The sequence below is a fragment of the Pseudorca crassidens genome, chromosome 21 (assembly GCF_039906515.1).
Source record: "Pseudorca crassidens isolate mPseCra1 chromosome 21, mPseCra1.hap1, whole genome shotgun sequence".
In the NCBI taxonomy this organism is placed as follows: domain Eukaryota; kingdom Metazoa; phylum Chordata; class Mammalia; order Artiodactyla; family Delphinidae; genus Pseudorca; species Pseudorca crassidens.
Genome location: NC_090316.1, coordinates 32387790 through 32412298, shown reverse-complemented (window position 1 = coordinate 32412298; position 24509 = coordinate 32387790). Strand labels below are relative to the sequence as shown.

The 24509-nt window shown below is 42.6% G+C and overlaps 2 protein-coding genes across 3 annotated transcripts in view; both read left to right on the top strand.

Moving 5' to 3' along the window:
• Positions 1-9423, top strand: part of ASB5 (ankyrin repeat and SOCS box containing 5) — an 83155-nt gene extending 73732 nt beyond the window's left edge. For both annotated transcript variants that reach the window (XM_067721793.1, XM_067721794.1), the window contains 6 exons: positions 653-732; positions 3420-3527; positions 4456-4606; positions 4775-4909; positions 6895-7086; positions 8095-9423. In XM_067721793.1, coding sequence (XP_067577894.1) covers positions 653-732; positions 3420-3527; positions 4456-4606; positions 4775-4909; positions 6895-7086; positions 8095-8222 — 794 coding nt within the window. In that variant the 3' untranslated portion in view covers positions 8223-9423. The remainder of the gene's footprint in view (positions 1-652; positions 733-3419; positions 3528-4455; positions 4607-4774; positions 4910-6894; positions 7087-8094) is intronic.
• Positions 9424-18897: 9474 nt separating this feature from the next.
• Positions 18898-24441, top strand: SPATA4 (spermatogenesis associated 4). The gene is made up of 6 exons (XM_067721918.1): positions 18898-19247; positions 19982-20111; positions 20496-20614; positions 20720-20940; positions 22900-23013; positions 24211-24441. The coding sequence occupies exons 1-6, from the start codon at positions 18937-18939 to the stop codon at positions 24339-24341; spliced, it is 1026 nt and encodes a 341-aa protein (XP_067578019.1). The 5' UTR covers positions 18898-18936; the 3' UTR covers positions 24342-24441.
• The last annotated feature ends 68 nt before the right edge of the window (positions 24442-24509 follow it).

Sequence of the window (24509 nt, the reverse complement as noted above, 5' to 3'; positions counted from 1 at the left end):
GAATTCGAAAGAGAAGAGATACATGTATACGTATAACTGAGTCACTTTGCTGCACACCTGAAACTACACTCCAATATAAAATAAAAAGTTAAACCAAAACCCCAGCGACAGTCTGCCCCTCCCAGCTTGTGACACCCCCTTTCTGGGACCCGCCTGGCGAATTGCAGTTTCAGGACTTGGAGCTCAGCTCCTTGAGACACTTGCAGCCCCTCACACCGAGGGCAGGCTACCGTCGGGGTGCAGAGAGCAGGGGGACAGCAGGGTGGGCAGGGGTGGGGAGAGGTCGGTGTGCCCGCTGCCGTTCCTGCTGATGGTGCAAAAAGTTGTTTTTCTGGGGTCTGCCTGAAAAACCATGAAACGGGGGCTTCTGGGCAGATCTAGTGACTTTAATCCTTCTCTTCTTTGGAGGGTAATGCAAAAGGTACAGTAGGTCTGGGTTAGGCCTATTCCAGAACATGCATCACAGCCCTCTGGGTTTGGAAACTGCCCATCGGGGTCCCTTAGATCAGCATGGAATTTCTGGGACGTGGTGAGTCATCCTGGTCACTTCACTGAACATGGAGCCTCAATAATGCCTCTTCCGCGTGAATTAACTGTATCTCTCAGGGTTTACTCTGACTCACAGATTTTTGTTTTCTTTCTTTTCCGGCAGGTTCCTGGGCAGATCGGTCACCACTTCATGAAGCAGCAAGTCAAGGTCGTCTTCTTGCTCTGAGAACATTATTATCGCAGGTAAAATATAACGTGTAGTTTAAAATATGCCCTCGTCCCATGAGCGCATGAACGTTCGTTGCCAATAGTACTCAACTCAAAATAATAAAATTGCTTAATAAATTTGACTAGTCTTTTTAACTCATATTATTAGCCAAGTTCACAGTTTCTCACTTATCTCCAAAACTTCTTTTTCAATATTTTGGTGTAGTCTTAGGTCTTACTGTTTCAGATTTCTCATACCGTATATTTGTTCATTGATAGTCATATTTAAGCAGGAAGTACTTGGAGGTATGTATTATTCATTACACATTTGTAATATGCTTAACTCAGCACAACGTGTACAGCTAATTGCAGCCTTAGTTCAGTCATAAAACATCCAAGAGGAGGTGATCAGACCGGATGCCTAAGCAGTCTTTTTTACATTATGGTGATCTGTAGTATGTTACAGGGATTTGCCTATGAAAGCTACAAAACAATCATTTTTACACCTGTCTGTGCATCAGACTCACCTGAGGAAAAACTGAAAAGCACAGATTCCTTATTGAAGTAGAAGGGACTGTGCCTTGGCCAGCATGATTTAAATGCACACCCAGATCTGGAAGTCCTTGCCCTGGTGCTTCCCAGTATCAGGCAGACAGGAATTTTCTCGGATGACTCCAAGGGAAGGAAGGGCTGTCACCCACTTTAAGCAGCGTTGCCGGGGGCTTGGAGCACTTGGATTCCAGGCTGGCACCTGAGGTGAATCACAACCTGTCTGAGCCTTCTTTTTCTCACCTGTACAGTGAGGATGCAGGTACCCCCTGTGACCTTCCAGTTCTGGGATAACCCTGTGACTATGTTGTTTGCTCATCACTTGATGAAAAATACAATAAAAACTGCAAAAACGTCACTCACTTCTAAAGGGTAACCTCCCTGAAAGGGTCGTGCAGTTCTTGGAGAGGAGAGGAATCTTAGGATATTTCTCAACACGTAGCTCATGTCCATGGATAGGCCAGCCGAGAGGAGTCAGAGGATGCCCCCAGCCAGGCTTTGTGAGGCGGAATCTTGACCTTCACAGAGGCTTCTGTCACGGGTCACCTTAGTGGGCAGCAGCGGGGAATGAGCTCTCCAAGTCTGGCTGCGGGCTAGCCGATTCAAAACACCCCAAAGGATAATTTAAGGGATCTTAAAAAGTGCCACTTGCTAGTGACAGAGATTTGGGGTGATATTTATTTTCTTGCCTTCATTTTAAGATTCTTCGTGTCCATTCTGGTATTATCACAGAGCATGGTAATCTATAAGATGTTACGGGGGTTTGGCCATGAAAATCTTCCTATTATATTGCTTAGAACGATTGTCAATAGACAATGGATTACCAAAAATAGCAAGAAGGCTAGGAATCTCATATCCTAGCAATATTTGATTATTTTAGTCTGATATCGTTAGTTTAATTGGAATAAAAATATTTTAAGGTGTACTTAGTTTTCATTGAATAATAAAATAAAATAAAATGTTTCCTATATACTTAGTTTTCATTGAATAATAAAATAAAATCAAACATTTCTTATATGCTGGGCATTGTAATCATTATTGCTTTGCATATATCATCTCATTTAATCCTCATGGTAACCCTAAAATTTAGCCGTTAGAGTAGTTGTCCAAATTAAAATAATTACTGCATTGTGGAGCTTCAAACGCACATCTAACTGACTCTGTATTCAGACCTCTTAACCACTAACATACAATCTCGTTGATGGGGTTCAGAGCAGTCTGCCCCAAAATACACCCAGATAGCATATTCATTATTTTGAATTAAAGCTATATGAGAAACAGCCAGTATAAAGAGGGACACTCTGCCTCTCCTTTGTCCCCCTGAAATCGGGAAACAAAGCTCCCAGGGGAGGTATCCTCCCCATGCTGGGCATCCTTGTCACCAGAGAAGGTGAACTTGGGGTGGAGGAAGCTGTATAAACAAACTTTACTTACTTTTAAGTTGCTACTCCAAAAGCCCAAATCCTTTTGTCTCGTCAAATCTTCACAAACAATTGATTCTATGTTTATAAAATTACGTAAACAGCCTACATCAGACAACTTCTAGGTCCTATACCTATGGGGCCTCCATACGTAGGAAATTAAACTTGTTTTCCTTCTGTTCATTGGTCTTATGTCAGTTTGATTATTAGACCAGCCAAAAGAACCTAGAAGAGTAGAAAAAAGGTTTTTCTCCCCTACGTAGTCGTACCTATTTAGTGACAAAAATTCATGGAGCAACTTAAGACAATTTATTTTTACCCCAGTCTAGGCTGACCTGAAATTTTATATCCCCATCAAAACAGGCGATCCAAAAAAAAAAAAAACAGGCGATCCAGCCTAGAAACAGTCTTCAGTTCTACAAAACAAAAGACAAAATAGCAATAGCAGCCAAAACAATTCATAAAGACAAAAAAAAAAAAACATTAAGGAAGCAGAACTTAGAGAAAACATTCAGAATCCTTTGGGCACACTACGTAAGGCAGCGTGGGGTGCAGATAGGATGGTCACAACAGTTTGACTCAGGGGATCTGACAGCCGACTGGCTGTGGGCATTTGAACTGGCCGTTCCTCCTAACTAAAACCTGACGTGCCTGCAATTCTCTGATCTTTGATATCGCCCTCTAATGACAATTAGAGAGAGGATGTTTTCTGACGTTCTGCTCACATTTCAAAATTATTGATGTCACATTTAGGGCTATAATGTCAATGCAGTAACCATAGACCACGTCACCCCGCTACACGAGGCCTGCCTTGGAGATCACGTGGCCTGTGCCAGGACACTTCTGCAAGCTGGAGCCAACGTAAGTGCCTCTGAGAAGCGTTAGCCGTTTCCACATCACCCGGCTGAGAGAATCAAGCAAAGTGCTCAATTTGCTTCTCTTTCCTTCTTCGTAGTTTTCAAAAAATAGGAGAACAAAAATAAAGCTCTCAAATCGCCCCCTTGCCCTCTAAGCGGGCTTTCCAGTCATTGCAGAGGAATGGGTAGCGTGCTGCGTGATACGGAGTGTTCTTCAGGCTATTGGCTGCTTTCGAGATTCGAAATAGCCGTAGATGAACATCGTTATGCCTGTAATGTTTGCTCATCTTTTCAATGATCGTTTTAAGATAAATTCTCAGAAATGGAATTTCCAATTTCAACTGCCATGAGCAAAATGGCTCCACCACAACTGTCATCACTATTACATTTGTACCTTTTTTTCCTAATTACAGAGTACCTAATCATTGAATCCTTTTTTTTTTTTTTTTTTTTTTTTGCGGTACGCGGGCCTCTCCCTGTTGCGGCCTCTCCTGCTGCGGAGCACAGGCTCCGGACGCGCAGGCTCAGCGGCCATGGCTCACGGGCCCAGCTGCTCCGCGGCATCTGGGATCTTCCCGGACCGGGGCACGAACCCGCGTCCCCTGCATCGGCAGGCGGACTCTCAACCACTGCGCCACCAGGGAAGCGCTGAATCCATTTTTGTGTATTTGATCCTCGGGTGTTTTCTTTCTCATGAGTCCCCTAGTTGCGCGCCCACTCCTGTGGATTACCTACCACATCGTATTTCTATTTATCCTCGTAGTGTTTAAGCTTTGCTCATGGATATGTGTGAGCTGAACAGCCTTTGTCATCTTCACGGGCCACGTGTTCTCGATGATCTGTTCCCAGGTCGCGTGCCTGTTTTTAAATGCGTGACAGCGAGTGCCGTGTGATTCTGTGACTCTCATCCTCAGAGCTCTGGTTTGGTTTAGGTAAATGCGATCACCATAGACGGTGTGACCCCGTTGTTCAATGCGTGCTCACAAGGCAGCCCCAGCTGCACAGAACTGCTTCTGGAATATGGTGCCAAACCCCAGCAGGAGTCCTGTCTTCCTTCCCCTACACACGAGGCCGCCAGCAAAGGTACCCGTGACCCCAGCTTAAGTGACAAGGGGAGAAAGCTCCTTTGGCAACATGCGGTGCCCTGTTTATAGCGAATAACTGCAGGGAGAAACCTAGGTGGAGGTGTACGTTTTGCGGGGGGAACAGGTATTCAGGAAACATAAACTCACCTGTACTTTGTGTTGGCAGGTCACCACGAATGTCTGGAAATCCTCATATCCTGGGGCATAGATGTTGATCAAGACATTCCTCATCTGGGAACCCCTCTGTATGTAGCTTCTATGTCTCAGCAGTTCCACTGCATCCGGAAGCTTCTTTACGCTGGTAATTTTCTGTACAACATCTTCCATTCTGTTCGTACACACAAGCAATTATTCAGCTCCCTATTGATTTCTGTAAATAAGCATCTTTAAAAATTACATCGCATGGCTAAAAATGTTCTTATTCTAAGCATTCTCACATATAACTATAAAACCCATAAAAAGAACCTCATTTATGGTAACTCCACCTCAAAACTCCAAAAGCCATATAAAAGGTCATAAAATTAAAATCCTCAAGGGTGAATATAATGGTGCCAAGTATGTTTATCTCTGTGAACAAACCCATCAAAAGAAATGTTAGGGATTATAACTGATTAGATACCTTTTCTTCCAAGACTTTCCCAGACTTTGTAACCTACCTGAAAAGACTTAATCCCTCTTCACTTACTTGAAACAAACCAATTCCTCAAGGTTCAGCTTTAGCCCCTGAGAAACTACTCCTAATCTTTTGAGACCATAGTGATCTCTCCCACTATAGAACTGGGAGCCCTTTTAGGATATAAATTATGTCTTTTTTTTCGCGTCATCTCTTTTCCGTAGCACAATGCCTCTCACGTGGCAGGTGCTTCAAATATATATAAAATTAGTAAGCGGATTTCTATGGTTTTTATTGTCTATGACACTCATTTGGCCTCTGATATATACGGACATATATTTTTAGTAATCCCTTTCTGCGTTACTCACATCATCTTGGCAAAATTATAAACTTCTTCAAGCAGCGTCTGCATCCCTTTACATCTAGTAAGAGTCTTAAACGTGAGTTCTGCTAATAACGGCTGACAGATGGTTATTTTCTGGTTATATTCTCCCATACATTTGTATAACAGAAGAGTTTATTCTTTATCACCTTCTTTTACTTTGCTAGCAATATTCTTTTCCAAATATTTTCTATTAGGTTAAAAAAACCTGGAAAAGTATTGTTAGTAACTGTGGATCGATTGTTATTCTCAGGCTCTGTTCTGCCATAAAACTGATATAACCAACAGAGTTTATGCTTTCTCTATGGAGATTTTGCTATGGAATATCATTTTTCCACTAACTGTTTTACATTTGATTTGAAAATATTGAAAACAATTACATTTATTGAAACTTGACAGTAGCAAGAGGGCCGTAAAGGGACTATTAAAATATACTGCTTCTCATAAGCATCATTGGTTTTACCGATGGTATCGGACAACAGAAATGAGAAGGACTTGATGGATTTTTATTAATAGACATGTCTTGGTGTTGTAACTATTTATGTCCTGGAAAATGGGATTATTATTGTTTACAGTATTAAACAGTATGTATTCATTGCACATGATGACCCCCGTGTACCAGGGGCTTGCACTAAGATAAAACAACTATGTAATAGATAATTTAACTTGTAAGAGTATTTTAATATAAGCATTTAAAAACTTGCTTGGCACGCAGAAATATAGTGTGCCTTTCCGTTTAAGAGGCTCAGTGCCCTTATATATTTATTGAATTAAACTACATGAGTGAGAAGTAAGGAGAAAATCTATATACATTTTACCCAAAGAGCTCACCTATCTAGATTCATGAGTTTTCCAAGAAACCAAAGTACTTTATTGCCTTAAAATAAATGAAAAGAATAAGAGCAATAAGCTCTTGAATAATCCTAAAAACTATCCATGATGATGAAAAGGGATATGAGTCAGTCTAATTGTGCGCTCTTTGTAATACTAATTAATATGACTCCTTTGGGAACTGTTTAAAATTAAAAAAAAAATTTTTTTATTATGAGATCTTTCAAGCACAGAGAAAAATGTTAGCGAATCTAACAGAAGTGTGCATTCTGCAACCAGCTGTATCACATTTTAAGATGAAATATGCATGTTTATGTATATTATACATAAAGAAAGAACTCCTTGCAGAAAGAGTTGAGGCCCTCTTTGTGGCTGACACACCTGCCTCGCCTTGGTGAGGTTAAGTGACTCATCTAACTAACTCTGTTTGTATCTACCATCATTCCTCATTTCCATGTAGGCGCTGACGTACAAAAAGGCAAATATTGGGATACCCCATTACACGCTGCTGCTCAACAGTCCTGTACAGAAATTGTAAACTTACTGCTAGAATTTGGAGCGGACGTCAATGCCAGAAACACAGAGCTTCTGAGACCTGTCGACGTAGCGACCTCTAGCAGTTTGGTGGAAAGATTACTGCTTCAGCATGAAGGTAAGAAGAACCCATGTGGGCATTAAAAAAGTTTTGTTTGCCTGAAGTAGATGAAATTTAAAGACTTTTTGTTGGCATGTAAAATAATGGGGGCTTCCCTGGTGGCGCAGTGGTTGAGAGTCCGCCTGCCGATGCAGGGGACACGGGTTCGTGCCCCGGTCCGGGAGGATCCCACATGCCGCGGAGCGGCTGCGCCCGTGAGCCATGGCCGCTGAGCCTGCGCGTCCGGAGCCTGTGCTCCGCAGCGGGAGAGGCCACAGCAGTGAGAGGCCCGCGTACCGCAAAAAATAAAAATAAAATAACAATGGCATAACATTTGGAATATTTTTTGAAAGAAGGTAATTTTTGACCTTGGGCTCCACCTGTAAAGAAGGGATCATCTTGATTTCCTTTGTGCTCATCTTACCTAGATTCTATGTTCATTTGGTTAAGTTAAACATAGTGTTTCTTTTGACAATAAACAATATGTAATTCTGTTTAATATTTTAATAAATATTTGGAAACATGCCCCATTTTATAAGGGCATGCATTATCTATAACGTGTTATAGAAACATAATCATGAAGTCTTTCTGTTCTAAAACAGAAATTCTAAAGCCTGGTCCAGACACTGTAGTAAAACTTGCTATGTCTTAAATAGTAAACCTAATCTGAGAAAAAAAAATTTAAAAAATTCCCCTTTTAGTGCATAACACTTCTTGGGGCTTTTGATTTATATCTCCTTCTAAAAGCAGAAGTTTTTGTGAAGGTTGACATGCAACAATAATTTCATAAGCCTGAAGATTATAATGTTTTAAAGAACATGCATGGGCATAGACTATACCTCAATTATAATAAAGTGTTATAAATAAAAGCATTACAAGTGCTTGTATAAATTTTCCTGGGATAATGGCCGTGCTCCCCTAGTTTACTGCAAAGCACTGTAGTTTTGTGGTTTGATTTCATGTATGTTACAACATAGAAAACTCCACTTTGATTTTAATGAACAAATACTTTCATGTCTTTTGCAGCTACCCCAAGCTCTCTGTGCCAACTTTGCAGACTCTGTATCAGAAACTACATTGGAAGACCAAGATTACACCTTATCCCACAGCTCCAGCTGCCAACATTACTGCAGAATTTCTTACAGTATCGATAAGGCAGTAAAATAATTCTAAATGTTTGAAAATCAAAAATTTCTATTTCATCTGCATAGTGTGTATTTCATACTAAAATATGCTAAAGATAGGGGAAAGAGATATGAGAACACCCCAGAGAAGAGGTGAAATAGCAATTTTAGTTAAAGTGGACTAGTACCTACTATTGTTTTATGCATTTTTACTGTTTTTGAACTATAGTATGTTTAAAATATCTATATATTACTAGCTATTCCCATATATCCCTTTGTTGATTTAGGAAAAAATGAGAAATTCACCATTTCATTTTTAGAATGAAACAGAAAAATGTGAACCCTTACTAAAAGTATTTGTATATTATATTTTTAAAGGTCTATATTTTTCAAATAATGTGTTAGCTTTTAAATTTTGGCCTCTGTAATTGACTATCTCTGTATTTTTTATATTAATACGAAATAGGAGTATGGTTTAGAAAAGAGTAAGTCATAACCTTTTTGAAATAAAGTTGACTCTCATTCAGGAAACGCACCCTGTTAGATGTACACTTGTCATTGTAATGATTAATTCCGTAAAGAAAGGATAAATTGCCCCTTCCCTGCAAAGATCCCACTGGTCACTTCACCGCTTTAAATGGACCTATTTCAGAAACTGGTAGGACTAAAATGGTCGCTACTGCCCTCTCACCCTGAGAACTTTGGAACATTACACACCTGCTCAAACCATCTGAAGACCCTCTCCTTCTCAAGGGTGGCCTCTCAAGGTTTCCCTTCTGTGCCTTTACACGTATCACTCCAGCCTTCCCCCAGTTCAGAGACTGCTGATAGCTGGTGATACCTGGACCCAGGAAAATGAACTTCATATCTAGTTGATAAAGAGGCCCCGGGTCACACTTCAGGGGTCAGGGCAGTCCAAGGCTGTAGAAAATAGAAGAAGAAAAATGCCTTAACTTGTGGGGTTTTCAAAGAAAGGGGCAAGGGGGTATCACTTAGCAAATGTAGAAAACTCAGAAAATGTACGCTATCTGTGGACCTTCATTGTGGTGTTCCTAACCCTTCTTACACAAAGCAAGGGTTCTGCATAGACTGTACTGCAAGGGAATGCGGTACGCCAGAAGGTATTAGTGTAGCGGTGTCCCCTAAAGGGGTGTATTCTCTTCTGCTTAACTGTACTTGAGTGCGATGTAAAACATAACCTAAAAAATTAAATAAAAATTTTTAAAAAGCCTTTGTGCCTTCTTTGTAATTTAGACTATATTTGAGTTTATTATGGATTTAGAAATAAGATAATCAAGATACTTATAACACTGTGTAAACTAGAAGAAAATATTTTGATGAGTTTTATATTATAAATTTATCAAATTTTGATAAAATATTTTGACGACCCAGGGGCCTAGTAACTTAGTTCTTGTTTGACTTTCAGAGACCCATGGGAAATAAACTATTATTGTATGTAACCCCAAAGTTACTAAGATTTGCATTTTTAAAAAATCATTTTAGATTTTCGAAAGTAGAAATAAGGCTGTAGCATGTTTGTTTAAAAAATGTCTTCTATGTGGGTAGAGACTTTTAACTTAGTCTGTTTTCCAAAATATCTCAGTTTAATAAATTTGTAGTATCCTCAGAAGAATATGCATTTAACTGTTGTTTTATTATAGAGGAACCCTATTAAGTATAATTATGTATTAAAACTGCTTTTATAAAACAGTTTTCTACTAGCATTTTCCCTGAGCTAGAGGTCATCTTGGAGTATAAGAGTAATGCAGGGCATCCCTCTTAATTGATCTTGTGCCAATAAGAGAAGTAAAATATTAAAATAAAAGTTGACACTTGAAAATTTTAGTATGCTGGTACCTTGTACCTTGAGTACAATTGTCTTATCAAAGATGTGTTCTAATTTAAATATATCATATTTGTTAATATATTAAAGTGGGATGTTTATCCCTGGAATAAAGCACTTTTTTTCCTCTTCTAGTTAGTATTTGATTTTATAATGGGAGATAATGGGAGGATATGACTCAATTGCCCTAGCTTTGTTTACCAGTGGTTTTCAAATCACTGTATCACGGGCAGTGAGAGTAGGATGGTGCAGATGGAAAATTATACCTTGAAGGTCCTCTAATCCAAATCTTATAATATATATGTCTGTAAAGGTGCAAGGATAACATTCCACAAAGACAAAGACAAAAGAAAAAAATACTACAGATCTTCCTATACTTAGTATGAGGTTACCTCCTGATCAACCCACCTTAAGTTGAAAATACCGTATGTTGAAAATGCATTTAATACACCTTCCCCACAGAACATCAGAGCTCAGCCTGGCCCACGATGGTAAAGTCAAAAAACTGTTAGGTCGAGGACCGCCTGTATTTGATACGAGATTAAAGAAATATAGTGAAATAAATACTGGAGTAAAGCACTGTTGAACACACTTATTTTGTAGGAAAACGTATTTAATTTCTATGATTGTTGTAACCACAGAGTGTATTTGATGTTTCTGAGTCAGTAAACGGAAACACAGTGTAAAAGGATGGCCTCTTCTGAAAAGGTCTAAATGTATCCATCGTGTTTCCCTGGATGGCCCTGAACCCAGATGACTGGTTCTCCATTTACAAACAACTTAAAACAGTATCCTCTCCCTTGGGTTATTCACACTTTTTCACTCTAATTTCTCTACTTTCCTATTCTTTATAATTGGCTTATTTTAAGGTTTGCCCTCTCTCTTAAAAACCTTAATAATCATTCTCAGTCTTTTTCAGGAGGAAAATTTATTCAGAAAATTCAGGCCTTGCTACCTTTCCATCTGCTCTAGGATTTCAACAAAAAGGGGTGCATTCCAGAGACTATAAATGACCTAAATACATAAAACAAAACATCTCCTGGAATTTCTATGCTAAATGGAAACATTCACTCTGTGTCATACAAGCACAACTGATTAGGTCCGGTTGCTAGAAATAGGAGATTTTAGTGTTTCTGAGCCCAAACACAAACAGATCATGCTGGCGAATCATCCGCCAGACAATGAAGGTTCCCAAAGGCTCAAGGAAGGAAAGGCTGGGGTTCTGGGGGGCGCAGGACTTGATATCAACCGGGAGAGGATCCGCCGGATGCGGGGGAGGAGAAGTGAGTCCGCATGCTCACGGTCAGGACCGCTCCCACCACGGGAAGAATGTTTCCCTTCCGCAGGGCTCTGCAAAATCCTCCCACGTGAGGAGTGTAGGCGGAGAACCTATGAAACGTGAGGAAGAAAGAACAGGGTTACTTCCCTGCAGGAATAGCTGGGCTGGAGGGCAGGATAGGCCCTCGAACTTCCTTTACCCTGGTGCCTGCCTCCTGCATTAGACCAAAGGGATATGAGGATATATGTATACGTATAGCTGATTCATTTTGTTATAAAGCAGAAAGTAACACACCATTGTAAAGCAATTATACTCCCATAAAGATGTGAAAAAAAACAACATCAACAAAGGGATAAAGATGTGGAGAAAACGCTGTTTCCGATCTTCCCTTACCATAGACAAGAGAGAATTAGCACCTTACACCAGACTTTTAAAAAGAAAGGTTTGGGGGTTTGTGGGGGCTGGTTTTCAGAGTAGAAGCGTGCTGTGGACATGGAAGGAGCCATGACTTCATCTCTCCGTGTATTATTCTTGTGCCCGAGGCAGGATCCTTAGTTTTTGCCCTTTCCTCAAAATGGGCAAGCTAGGGGCTTCCCTGGTGGCGCAGGGGTTGAGAGTCCGCCTGCCGATGCAGGGGACACAGGTTCGTGCCCCGGTCCGGGAAGGTCCCACATGCCGCGGAGCGGCTGGGCCCGTGAGCCGCGGCCGCTGAGCCTGCGCGTCCGGAGCCTGTGCTCCGCAACGGGAGAGGCCGCAACAGTGAGAGGCCCGCGTACCGCAAAAAAAAAAAAAGACAAGATAGCATTTTGGGCCTGACGTCATCTCGCGGGCCCTGAACTTCGGGGGACCCAGGGGTATTGAGAGTGAAGGCTGGCCCTCAGCAGTTGCGTCTGGGTCCAGGGCTCAGTCTTTCTGTAGCTGGCCGCCTTGTTCCCTCCTCCCACCCTTGTCGTTACAAGGAGGAGGGGCTGCATCACCACTGGTCCCCTTTCCCAGAGGGCAGTGACTGACCCACACAGAGCATGCGCACGGGGCTGGGCCCCGGATGTGCCCTGCTCAGGCCCAGCACTGCCCGGGACTGAGCGCATGCTTCGTTCTAGCCCCCGGGGCTCAGTATTAGGAGGACCCTGACTACAGACAGAAGCCACGTTCTCCGACCACAACTTGGTCAGTAATGGGCTCAATTTTTCCCAACTGCCTCAGTCTTTTGTCTGAGTTCATAATCGCTTGAGACTTCAGGAGGAAGGGTGTTTTGGATCCCCTTTATAGATCAACACAGTAGCTCACTCCTGTGCCCCAGGCCCACAGCCGCGGGGCTGACGCATCTTACAGTCGACTTTCTCTCGCTGCAGCAGCGTGTAGAACAGCACATGGCGAATCTGAAAAACACGTGCACGACCTAACTTTTGTTGCTTCCCGGGGTTCCCACCTTCACGAGCACATATGCCGCCCCCTCATCCATCTCTCTGGGCACACGTGTGTACAGAGCCAAGTTCAACGGCGCTCGCCCCCAGCCTCTGTCCTCAGGCCTGGGAGGCTGTTCCCTTTCACTCATTGTGTTATCTTCACAATGAGGCTTTCCAGAACCCTCACTCTCCACACCCACAGCAGCGGACTTGCCTGCGCATCTATGCCTCTGCCTCTGCACCGCAGTTTGGCAGGTCTGAAATCAACCAGAACAGGGCCTGGCAGCCTCTACAGGAGGGACATTTGGTATCAGGTCATCATTGTCTTGACCGGCCGTCTCGTGCCTCATAGGATGCTTCCCAGCATCTCTGGCCTTGACCCACTCAACGCCTGCCCGCGTGGGCCCCAAATGTGTCCAGACATTACCAAGTGTCCCTCTGAGAACCAGTGACATAGAGTAATCCCTCAGGGATCGAGCTCACGGAGCAGCTGTAATTCCTCTCACGGACAGATGCCTGAAGACACATGCGAGGACGGTGTGGGGTGCTCAGTATTTGGATTTGCAGCATCAGCAGGACAGGGACAACTCTATAGGCCAAGGACCCAAGGACAGAGCCCTCTAAGTGGGTGGCCTCAGGTCGCTGCATAGTCTGCAGGCCTCTGGAGCCAGCAGACCTGCCCTGGAGTCTGGGACAACTTAACGTTGAAAACTGCCCTGGTGTGGGAGCACCCCGTCAATGTGAGGGGCAGACGTCCTTCTAAGTTCCCTCCATTGCCCAGAGGGTAAGTTAAATGCACACACACACTTCTACACTTCCCAAGGACAAATGTTAATTCTCAGGGACAGGATAATTCAAACACATAAGGGGGAAAAAGAAGTATTTTCCTAACTATCTCATGTTTTTGAGGCATCCCTCTCAAAGCAAAGTCAGCATTTTACATTGTTATGTTTCAAATTATTAGAAGATCCGTATCTATTATGTACATGAAGGCATAAGGCCTTAGGTACAAAATGACTCTTTGAAAGGAAGGACTCAACTTAATTCTCAGCCACAGGGTCTCAGTCTGGGGGAATGAAAGGCAGTGATTTTAGACTTTGTTATGTTCTCCTTAGGAAAAAAAAAAAAAGGAAGGTATTAAAAGGAACCTCAGGGCTTCCCTGGTGGCGCAGTGGTTGAGAGTCCGCCTGCCGATGCAGGGGACACGGGTTCGTGCCCCGGTCTGGGAGGATCCCACGTGCCGCGGAGCAGCTGGGCCTGTGAGCCATGGCCGCTGAGCCTGCGCGTCCGGAGCCTGTGCTCCTCAACGGGAGAGGCCACAGCAGTGAGAGGCCCGCGTACCGCAAAAATAAATAAATAAATAAAATTTTTTTAAAAAGGGAACCTCACAAGATTTCTTCTTGATTTGTGTATGCAGAGGAAAGTTACATGGTCACCACAGCCATATATGCTAGTTCTAGTAACACTGAGTTGAGCTCCGCTCAGAGCCCTCCACTCAGAGGGCCCCATGCTTGACTTAATGGTGGTCTTGAAATGCTTAAGTTCTGAACAATGGGCCCATTTTTATTTTGCACTGTGCCCTGAAAATCATGTACCTGTTCCGATTCTGCTGTGACCCTCTAAACACACCAGTGAGTACCATCCATCTGGAGGGGATTCCTCCTCTTTGGGTAAGTCACACGGAGCTTTCTCAGGTAATTCCTTTGCCCCATGAAAAGAACTAGAGGGAGAACTTGAGGTCTCTTTTCAAATATCACCTCAATATGGACATAGTCTAAGTAGAAGGACGTGGCTCAGTAGGAGGCCGGAGTGAACTTTCTGTCTGATTCCAGAATCAGGGAGACCTCCCCACCTCCCCGTGGGCAGAAGCAGGCGGGGGCAGGTTACGTCCATAACAGCACAGATGTCCCTGGTTGAGCAGAGCACAGTAGGTGCTCACCCTCTGCATCCCCCCAACTCCAGCGTGGAAGAGAGGTGTGGTGTTGAGAAATCAAAACCGAGGCCACAGTTTGAAAATGCCCCTAGACCAAGTACCTGTAGCCACTTAACTAAAACTTGAACTCTCCAGACTTGCCCAAATGCTGATGCTGACCTGAAATAAACTTTAAGCTTGCTCCCTGTCGGTGTGACCTTGCAGCTTCCTAGCTAGTTGGCTACCTGTGAGTGAGCTTATCCAATGAAAAGGAGTGTACGTTTCCAGTAACCAATCACAATAGAAAAGAGTGCACCGTCGCCCCTTAGTATCTGTGGCGGATCTGGTTCCAGTCCCCCTGGAATGCCTGAGGATGCCAAAATCCCGGGATGCTCGAGTTCCTTATAAAAAATGGCGTGGTACTTGCTTACAACCTATGGACACCCTACTGTATACTTTAACTCATCTCTAGATTACTTATAATTCCTAACACCACGTAAATGCTATGTAAACAGGTGCTGGCAGGAGGTAAATTCAAGTTTTGCCTTTTGGAACTTTCTGGAATGATTTTTCTAATATTTTCTATCTGAGATAGGTTAGATCCACAGATGTGGAACCCACGGGGCCAGAGGGCTGAAGGTCCTCACACGTTTACACTTTATAAACTGCGCTGTAATTGCCGAAAGCCAGCTTCTAGGCACTTTCTGTGGGAAGTCTCCCTGTCTGACATTGGCTTCTCAATCAACAAAATACTCATATCAAGTAAAGCTCTTCTGAATTTTCTCATGTTGACATAGGTCAACAACAGTTACTGACTGCAAGGGCTGTTTGGCTTGCGCAAAAGTTGGCTGGGGCTTAGAGGATGACTGTGGATTAGTGAACTTGTTCAGGAGGTAACTTCAGTTATAGCTGCTTTTCCATTTGAGGTATTGTAACTGAAAGCAGGGTCCGGCTGCTCGCTGCTCCAAAGCCAGTGAAGACGCCAGGCTGGTGGAAAGTTTGCTTTATTTTGGGTGCCGGTAACCAAGGCGGGGAGGGGAGGGCGGACTCGTGTCCAAAGGCCAGCTCCCCCCAGTGGCAACCAGTGGGCAAGTGCTTTTATGGGCAGAGAGAGGGGGCTGCCTGCAGAAACAGCACAGGCAGTTCTGACGGTCATCTTGAAATTGGTCATCTTGATTGTTTTAAGTACAGTTAATCTTCGGTTCCAGGGTTGGTTTGTTTCCATTTCTTGAGGCCAGTTCTCGGAATGCGGCAGCTTATGTCATGGCTACAGCCTGGTCACCACGTAGTTAACTTCCCTACCTGGTGTGGGTTTCGGTATCTGTAAGACAGCTCACAGGGCACGGCTCAGAATATGATCTATAGCCCTTGAGAAGGAACTAAAGGTCCTTCATTATGCTTAATGACTAAACTAGTATTATTTGGTCTCCTTTGCCATTGTTTCTGCATTTTCTCACTTCTCTGATTAAACTTATTCTTTGGCTATAGTTTTTCCACAGACAAAGGGCAGGCGGAGGACCTGGGGGACAAGGACCATAGGGTGCTGCTGTGTTTCAGTATCTTTACTGGAATAAATCGCCATAACCCCTAGCAGCTGTTATGCTGCTACTGATCTGCAAAGTGTTTTTTCTCCTCTCTAACAGCCTGCAAGAACCACAGAAAGCCGCCTGCTTTTTTTGAGCAGGACAATAGTGCACGTTCATCCTCCTGCCGCAGGTCAAATCAATTTTCTGGCTCTCTGCCACGAGATCAGCAGAGGCTTTTGAGTGTCGTATCATCCCACAGAATACCCGGCTGGTCCACTCTATTCGTGATACCGTGGATCCAGTGAACGGGAGTAGCAGGTTCTTTAGCTGCCCTGGTAACATGTAGATAAGCTACTCTGAGTACGAAGCAATGTATGATTCAGCAGGAAAACAGAGTAACTCCACGAATTCAACAAGAATTTAAGATAAGGAAACGGTCAAACGGAACAAAAATGAGACCATCAAACGAACAGAGATAGACCCCTAGGGCTGGAGATTCTGAGAGTCTAGAACTTGAAGGGAAAGCCCTACAGACCTTTGCAGGGGCAGCGTATACAGCAGATGCTGATGCCTAAGGAGCTCAGAGGAGCGGTCCTAGAGTAAAACCCGGGGCTTGGAGTTCTGAGCGCTTCTCAGTGGTCGCTGAAACCTCTGAGGGAGTACGATGAAACCTGCTCCGGGAATGGAAAACAAAAAACAAAAAGCAAAAAAACAAAACAAACAAACAAAAAAACCCAACCTGGACGGTGGCACCAACTGCCCCTGCCCGCCGGAGCCTTGTTGCCATGGCAACCTTCATCCAAACAGCCCTTCTCCTTTCCTCTGGTCTCCTGGTTCCTCTCTAGTGCCCCCTAGTGGCGGGATTTAATACAACTCAGCAAAGGAGAAACTACAGTGCCGAGTTCCAGCTCCATGGGGCAGAACCTAGAAGGGTGTATTTGAAACAGAGACCTATTTGCTTCACAGTTGGCACATTTGCTACAGGAAAAAATTCTAACTCCTCAGCAAGACTGTTCTCAGTCCAGCCCCAATCTATAGCCTTAACTTACCTCTCTAGCCATCATCACCGAAATCTTAGGGTAGCCCCACATGCCAAAGCCTAAACACTTTCTCTGACCTTAATGGGTTATTTGTTATTCGTTAAAACTCATAAAAACCTATCATATCATAGATCATGTCTGCTTCTGCTCACACTAGTAACTCTGTGTGGAACTGTCCCCTCCCCTCTTCATTCCACAGATTTCCATGATAGTCTTAGAAATATCATTTAAACTTACTGAGCCCTATGTGTGTACACTGTTCCAGGCTCTTCACTCATTTAACTTAATTTAATCCTTCAACACAACCCTGTGAGGTATATCCTATTTATTTCCATCTTTTACAAATAAATGTGGTTAAATAACTTGCCCAAAGTCACATAACTAATAAAAAATAGACCTGCTGCTCCAAAGCCTCTGCCTTAACCAGTTCAAAATACCGCCTTATAAGATTCACATCAAAGGTCACCTCCTCTGAGAGGACTCCTACACTCCCTCAGGCCAAATTATTTGCTTCCTCCCTGATACTAATATATTTTTACCATGGCAGAGCTTTTCAGGGTGCGTGATCTTTTTTCACGTATTTATATCTCTGTACCTTCTATAAATAATCTAGTGCACAGTTGCCCAATAGATCTTCCTGCAGTGATACTGCGGTATCTGTGTTGTACAGTGTGGTGGCCACAAGCCCCATGTGGCTACTGAGCAGTTGAAATGTACACAGTGTTACTCACTTTATTTTATTGAAGTTTATTTAAATTTCAATCGGAACAGCCACGTGGGGCTAGTGGCTACCATATTGAATAGTGAAGACCTAGTGCATAGCAAAGCACCGAATAATAATTCCTCAAAAAAAAAGGTCACCAAGTGAATGGATCATCCGTGAAAGACACATTGGGCAAAGTAAAAACACTTGTAGAGCTCCGTTTTTGTTTTTCTTTTTCACCACATACAGACTCACATTGGTTTACTTGATTAATAAACATGTCTATGAATACACATTCAACAAAATATTATATAGCTCCACTCTCAAGACCTAGCCCATATTTTATCTTGCACAATAATGTGTATTACGAACCACATTTTTTTTTTTTTACTGTAAGACTTTTTAAAGGATGTTAACAACTCTGCTGTGTAAATATTTAATTTACAATTGTCTGTCCCTGCTCTGCAATCCTTTTTTTTCCCCCTCTGTACTGTTCACTGATAAATCCCAAGTGACTAGCTCAGGGTCTAGTAGGGACTCAATAAATATTTTTCGAATGAATGAATGAATCATGCCTACTGGGGCATCTTTGTGAAGTGTGAAAATCGAATTTACAAATCGCTTTCGAATATGTAATTTTTATGAACACAGCGTAATAATTAAGGAAATAGGTACGTTAAATTTTGTAGCCATTAAGCATCTATTCATTTTAATTTTGAAGATTTTTTTCATTGGCATTTTGGAACAAAACCCTATCGTTTCCAATTTCCAAACAAAAATTGTCTTTGTCCTCTGAAAGGTCCTCACAACCTCCTCCAAATGCTTGACTGAAACTAGGCCTTCGACGGGGCAGAAACCACGATATTCAAAATGTCCATTTCTAAGGGAGGGCTCTAAATCGGTTATTCTTCACGCCAATTAAAACGGAGATTGAAAGCTCCGCCCAAGGCTTAAGCTCCCGGAACCGAGTCCTCAGTGAGGCCAGGGAAGCGCGTCCGCCAACCCGGAGCCGCAGGACCCCAAACTGGAGGACCCATGAGGCCCAGGGCGCCCGCGCCGAAGCCCCAGCCCCACCGAAGCTCCGCCCCGCCGAGGCCCCGCCCCCGGTGCTGCCATAGAAACCCAGAAAGCGCCATGGCTGCCGCCGGTCTGGGCGGAGAGCTTTTGACACTGCCGACGGTACCCAAGTCACCGTCACTTGCGCCACGTCCAGCCGCTCCCATGCGAGGGAGGCCTAAGAAGTGTCTGGTCTATCCGCATCCCCCGAAGAGGTCCCGCGTGTCTCCGTCGGTTCTGCGCTGGCTCCAGGGCCTGGATCTCAGCTTCTTCCCCAGAAACATCAACAGGTGCTGGAGCAGGGCCGGCCCCCGTCGCCTGGCGGGAGCCTCGGTCGGAGCAGAGCAGCCCCGGAGCAGAGCAGCCCCGGGGTCCGCGCAGGGGCTTTCTCCTGGGATTGCCCCCGCCCACTCACCACACACACACACACACACACACACACACACACACACACACACACACACACACCTTGCTTTCTTAGGGAGCTGACCTAAAAAAAATAGGATGGAGCATTTCACTCAATCGGTCAGTCAGTCAATCAATCATTACAGAGACTTGAGCTAATAGACTGCTTTGGTGACTACAAAAAAAGTAAAAGAGTCCAGGCTCTTTCTTCAGAGACACTGGACATTAATACTAGTGGCAGTTAATATTTGCTCTGGGCCTGCAAACTAAATTCCATAAAAATAATGACTTTGTTGCAGGCAAGGACTCTGGTTTACTAATTTCGGTATTCCTCAAGAAAGACACGCCTGAAAATTTCAGGGTACCTAGGTATCACATGGGCATCTTGTTAAAATGCAGGTTCGATACAAATGAATAGTTTGGGGTTCATAAAAAGAACACCGTGGCCTTTGGTGTGTGTCATCTTACCCAAAGGTTATTCCATAGCAGGTCCTCCTTGGAGCAATGGTACAACATTCTGTAAGTTGCTGCCAGTATAGTATATTAAATTGGTGTTAATGAACCATAATCACAAACTGTGTAAGTAACTGCATTTTATTTCCTTATTTTTCTGGATCAGGGATTTTTCAAATGGCTTCCTGATAGCAGAAATATTCACTGTACACTACCCCTGGGACCTTAAATTGTCATCCTTTAAAAACGGAACGTCTTTAAAAGTCAAGTTGGATAACTGGGCGCAGTTGGAAAAGGTAAATTAGCAACCAATGACACTTATAACTGTTGAGAAGTTTATGTTTGAAGAGGTGTATTCTTGAGGTCGTGGATTTCTCTGTATATGCGTGTGTGGCCGTGTTTTAGGACGCAATGCAGCTGGGTAGGCAGCTTGTTTCCTTGTATTGAAAAGAAGGTTATTAAAGTTTATGTCATGAGTCACCTGTGAAACTGAGCATACTCATTTCAAATTGGAGCGGGATATAATGGTTGATTTTCTTGCTGAGTAATAATAACTTAATTAACATGTTAAACCTCAAAATATTAGTTGAGGATTAAAGGGGGATTAAAGTGAATTCACAGTAATTGGAGATTTTTATAGAACTTCTTATGGTGAAAGTATTCTCTTTCTACTATTACAGTTCCTGGCGAGAAAAAAACTTAGATTACCTAAAGAACTAATCCACGGAACAATTCATTGTAAAGCCGGAGTACCTGAAATACTGATACAGGAGGTGTACACCTTGTTAACACATCGAGAGTGAGTTATTTGGAATTTTCTAGTAATATAATATGAAACTTTTGATAATATAAATCTTATTACTAAAATGGGGCTTGTCAACAATATTTATTTTTTTATTTCCAGAATTAAAAGTATCCAGGATGACCTTGTGAATTTCACAGACTACAGTTACCAGATGCAGTTGCCCCTGGTCTCCAGATCGACAGCTTCAAAGTCTATTAAAGATAACATTAGGTTATCAGAATTAATAGGCAATCCGAACAAGCTCAATAATGAACGTAAAGTAGAGTTCCTCCTCCTTTTACAAATGTTGCAAAGAAAATTGAGCAGAAAACTGAATCCAAGTAAGTTTTCTTGGAAATAGTCAACTGGGTTCTTCCAAGCGTAAGAAGGCTCTTCTTGAGCACAGATGAAAGAAAAGCCTGCCACTGTGCCCTGATTCACAGACTTGTTGTAATTTCATCTACTGTGACTTTTATTGTTATTAATTCAGTCATACTTATTACCACATATGTATTCATATCTATCATATTATTTTGTGCTTTTAATTTGTTCTCTGTTTCTTGTTTTTGTCTTACCTATTTTTCTTCTTCTTTTGCACTGAACTTTTATCCAAAGACTTTTTTCCTCCCTACTAATTTGGAAAATTATAAATTTCTACTCTCTTTAGTGCTACGCTAGAAACTTTAACATGCCTATTTATCTTAGTCTAAGAGTAATATCTTTATTCTGTTCCTCAAACTGTAAGGACCTTACAACACTAGGACACTGACCAATCCCTACCAGCCCCCTCCCCACTTCAGTTCTTTTGTTCAGCATTTTCGTTTTGTCAAGTTATTTTTTTAACACTGCAAAATCAGGTATCATTATTTTTTATACCGAATACTTGCTTACATTTAATCTGTCTCACTATTACTTCCACTCACTGGGTCTTGTCGGAATTCCTGGAACGAAACACAACCATTCCATTTAGTCATCAGTTTAAATGTCCATCTTAGTGCAGAGCTAACCTCTCTCTCTGCTGTCTTCTTTGGAACACATGTTCTCTTTAGCCACGGACATACCTCAACACTTTCGATTCTTGAACTGAATTGTTATCACCGGTGTTGATTTTTGAGAATGCTGATTTTAAGCTGCCCAATAATTAATTGTGATAATCACAGTTCTGGGAATGACCAGGGTGGTGTTTAAGCATAAACAGGGCATGGCTGATGAGCAGAAATGACCTTAGACACGTCTTCCAGCCTCGGTGAGGGTGAGCTGCTGAGGGGTAGGTGATCTTTAGAAGCACAGTGAAGCTGATGCCCAAGTGCTGCAGTTGATAGAATTAGTTAATAAGACATACAGGAAACATGGAAAATAATTTTGTCACTATTTTTACAGTACAAAAATGTTTGCAAAATGAAATAGATACTGTATGGTTTTACTTATATGAAATATACAAACATGTAAAGCTAACCTATGATGACAGAAGTCAAGACAGAGTTTTAGTTTTAGGATACTGTATGGGAGAGACAGGAAGCGATTTTGGGGTGCTAGCACTATACTATTTCTGGATCTGGGTGATGGCATCCCAGGTATGTATTCACTCCAAAAATTCATCTGTAAACATAAACAAAATTCAACTGTAAACATACGATTTGTTCATTTTTCTGTACATATATTACTACTGAATGAAAGCTTATTGGGACTTCCAGTGGTTCAGACTCCGTGCTTCCAATGCAGGGGCGTGGGTTCAATCCCTGGTGAGGGAAATAAGATCCCACATGCTGTGTGGCCAAACTATTTTTTAAAAATAAAATTAAAAATAAATTGGCTGAATTAAAAAAAAAAAAAGCTTAACAAAAGACTAATAGGAACATAGGGATACTGTCTTTAAAGTAACTTTTTTTTTTTCTTTTTTTTGCGGTACGCGGGCCTCTCACTGTTGTGGCCTCTCCCGTTGCGGAGCACAGGCTCCGGACGCGCAGGCTCAGCGGCCATGGCTCACAGGCCCAGCCACTCCGCGGCATGTGGGATCTTCCCAGACCGGGGCACGAACCCGTGTCCCCTGCATCGGCAGGCGGACTCTCAACCACTGCGCCACCAGGGAAGCCCTAAAGTAACTTTTTTAAAGCAACTATTTTGTGCATCAGAGATGTGAACCATGGTGGAGAGGGTTATTAACCTACATATCCACACTGCTCTCAGGAATATGATACAACAGATGTCTAAATAATTTGCTTAATTTCAAATTGTGGTGTCGTACTTTGACCATGGCCATAGTGAATTTTTAAGAAAGAATTTTTGTTTACATTTTATAGAATGGTTTGAGGTCAAACCAACACTGGGAGAATCGACTTTCAGTCATGGTCCTGCCCAAGCCTGTGGATGCAAATGTAATTCAGTCGTTTCGAAGGAAAGAGTTGCTCCTGTGTGTAAGTTTTTTAAAAGTTTTTTCACTTGTTAAAAATGATGTTTTTGGGTTTTTTTGTTTGTTTAAAATTTCAAAATAGTTAAAATGTTGGTCTAGGCGTTCAGTCTAGGACGGTGCGGTAGGTTGGTGTGTGTGCTTTTGGATAGGTGGCGGGAGCATGCTGTCCGCTAAGAACCAGTCACAACAGGGGAAAATCCCAGGCCAGCGCTGCCCCGCCTGCTACTATAGGAGCCATTTCAATTCCGATTTCAGCTTAAAAAAGTGCGCCTGAAACGGGGGAAGCTCGTTGGCAGAGCTCAAAACTCAAACCTGTAGCAGCTGGATGATGAATCAGTCCTAAGGCAGATACAGACAACCTGCACACCTAGACTTCCCCATCACCTGTTTTACAAGAAGCCACGAGTTTAAATCCTGTTAATTCAGAAAGCACTTAACACCAAAGCAAACTGTAGCCAAACAAGGGCCGAAGTCAGCCTCTGCCTGACTTTTTGGTACAGCCTGCAAGTTAAGAATGGTTTTTACATGTTTAAATGGTTGACAACATACAACAAAATTGCACATAATGGTTCTGAAATCACAGCCTGTTCATCTGAGAAGCTTCTAATTATCAAAGAGAGTGGCAAAAATTAATTGTAAGAAAGGTTACCTTTTTTTTTTAACACTTAAGTTCCTCTCTTTGTTTACCTAAATCTAGCATCTAGCAAAATAGCGCGCCAAGGGAATGTAGATTTCTTAGTTGTCACTGGCCCCTCATGTTAGAACTGAGTCACCTCAAGAGTCTGAGTGGCCGGCTTGGATGCCTCAGTGCAGAATTCTAGAAACCGAATTCTGAATTCTGCATAGTTGCCAGATCTAAGCACTATTAAAACCGCGGCACTGTTGCCTCACCTGCTTTCTGAAGCAACATCTAAAAATAGTTGAGTCATATTCAGTATCAGAGGCACCAAAATAAGCCCTGGGTATTTTTAGGCTCCACCGATGACTTTTGGAGATGGTGGCATTCAGGTTTTGTATTTCCGACTACTGTCATGCATGCTTTAAATATTGTTTACCAGACACTTAGACGAACCTGTGCTCAGCCTGTTGCCAATCGTTCTGCATATGTCTGGTATGTTAGAAACACAGATGGTCGTATACAATAGTTAGTAACCACAAATGGATTTTAATGTTGTTTATTTAAATATTACACCAAATACAGGTAATGGTGGCAATCCACTTAAAGAAATTCACATGAAGCGAGCTGGAAAACGTTCTTCTGACTCTATGAAACCTATCAGATCAGAAGCATGGAAAGGGGACCCAGAAGAGCGCCTGTCTGATGGGCTTTGAAGAAGCGATGCCACCACCTCTTGCCACTCTAAAGGGATACCGTCACCTAGTCTTGGATATATGTCAATAATAAGTAAATTAAAGGGGTGTCTTATCTATAGTTGGGCTGAAGAACGTAGTTTTTAATTCAATTCAACAACCATTTATTCAACACCTGCACCTAGGAGT

Excerpts from the sequence above, each read along its gene's own strand:
- SPATA4 (XM_067721918.1), top strand. The coding sequence starts at position 18,937 with ATGAGGCCCAGGGCGCCCGCGCCGAAGCCCCAGCCCCACCGAAGCTCC. Across the intron at positions 20,112-20,495 it reads ACTGGGCGCAGTTGGAAAAG|TTCCTGGCGAGAAAAAAACT; the intron begins GTAAATTAGCAA and ends CTACTATTACAG. Across the intron at positions 20,615-20,719 it reads ACCTTGTTAACACATCGAGA|AATTAAAAGTATCCAGGATG; the intron begins GTGAGTTATTTG and ends TTTTATTTCCAG.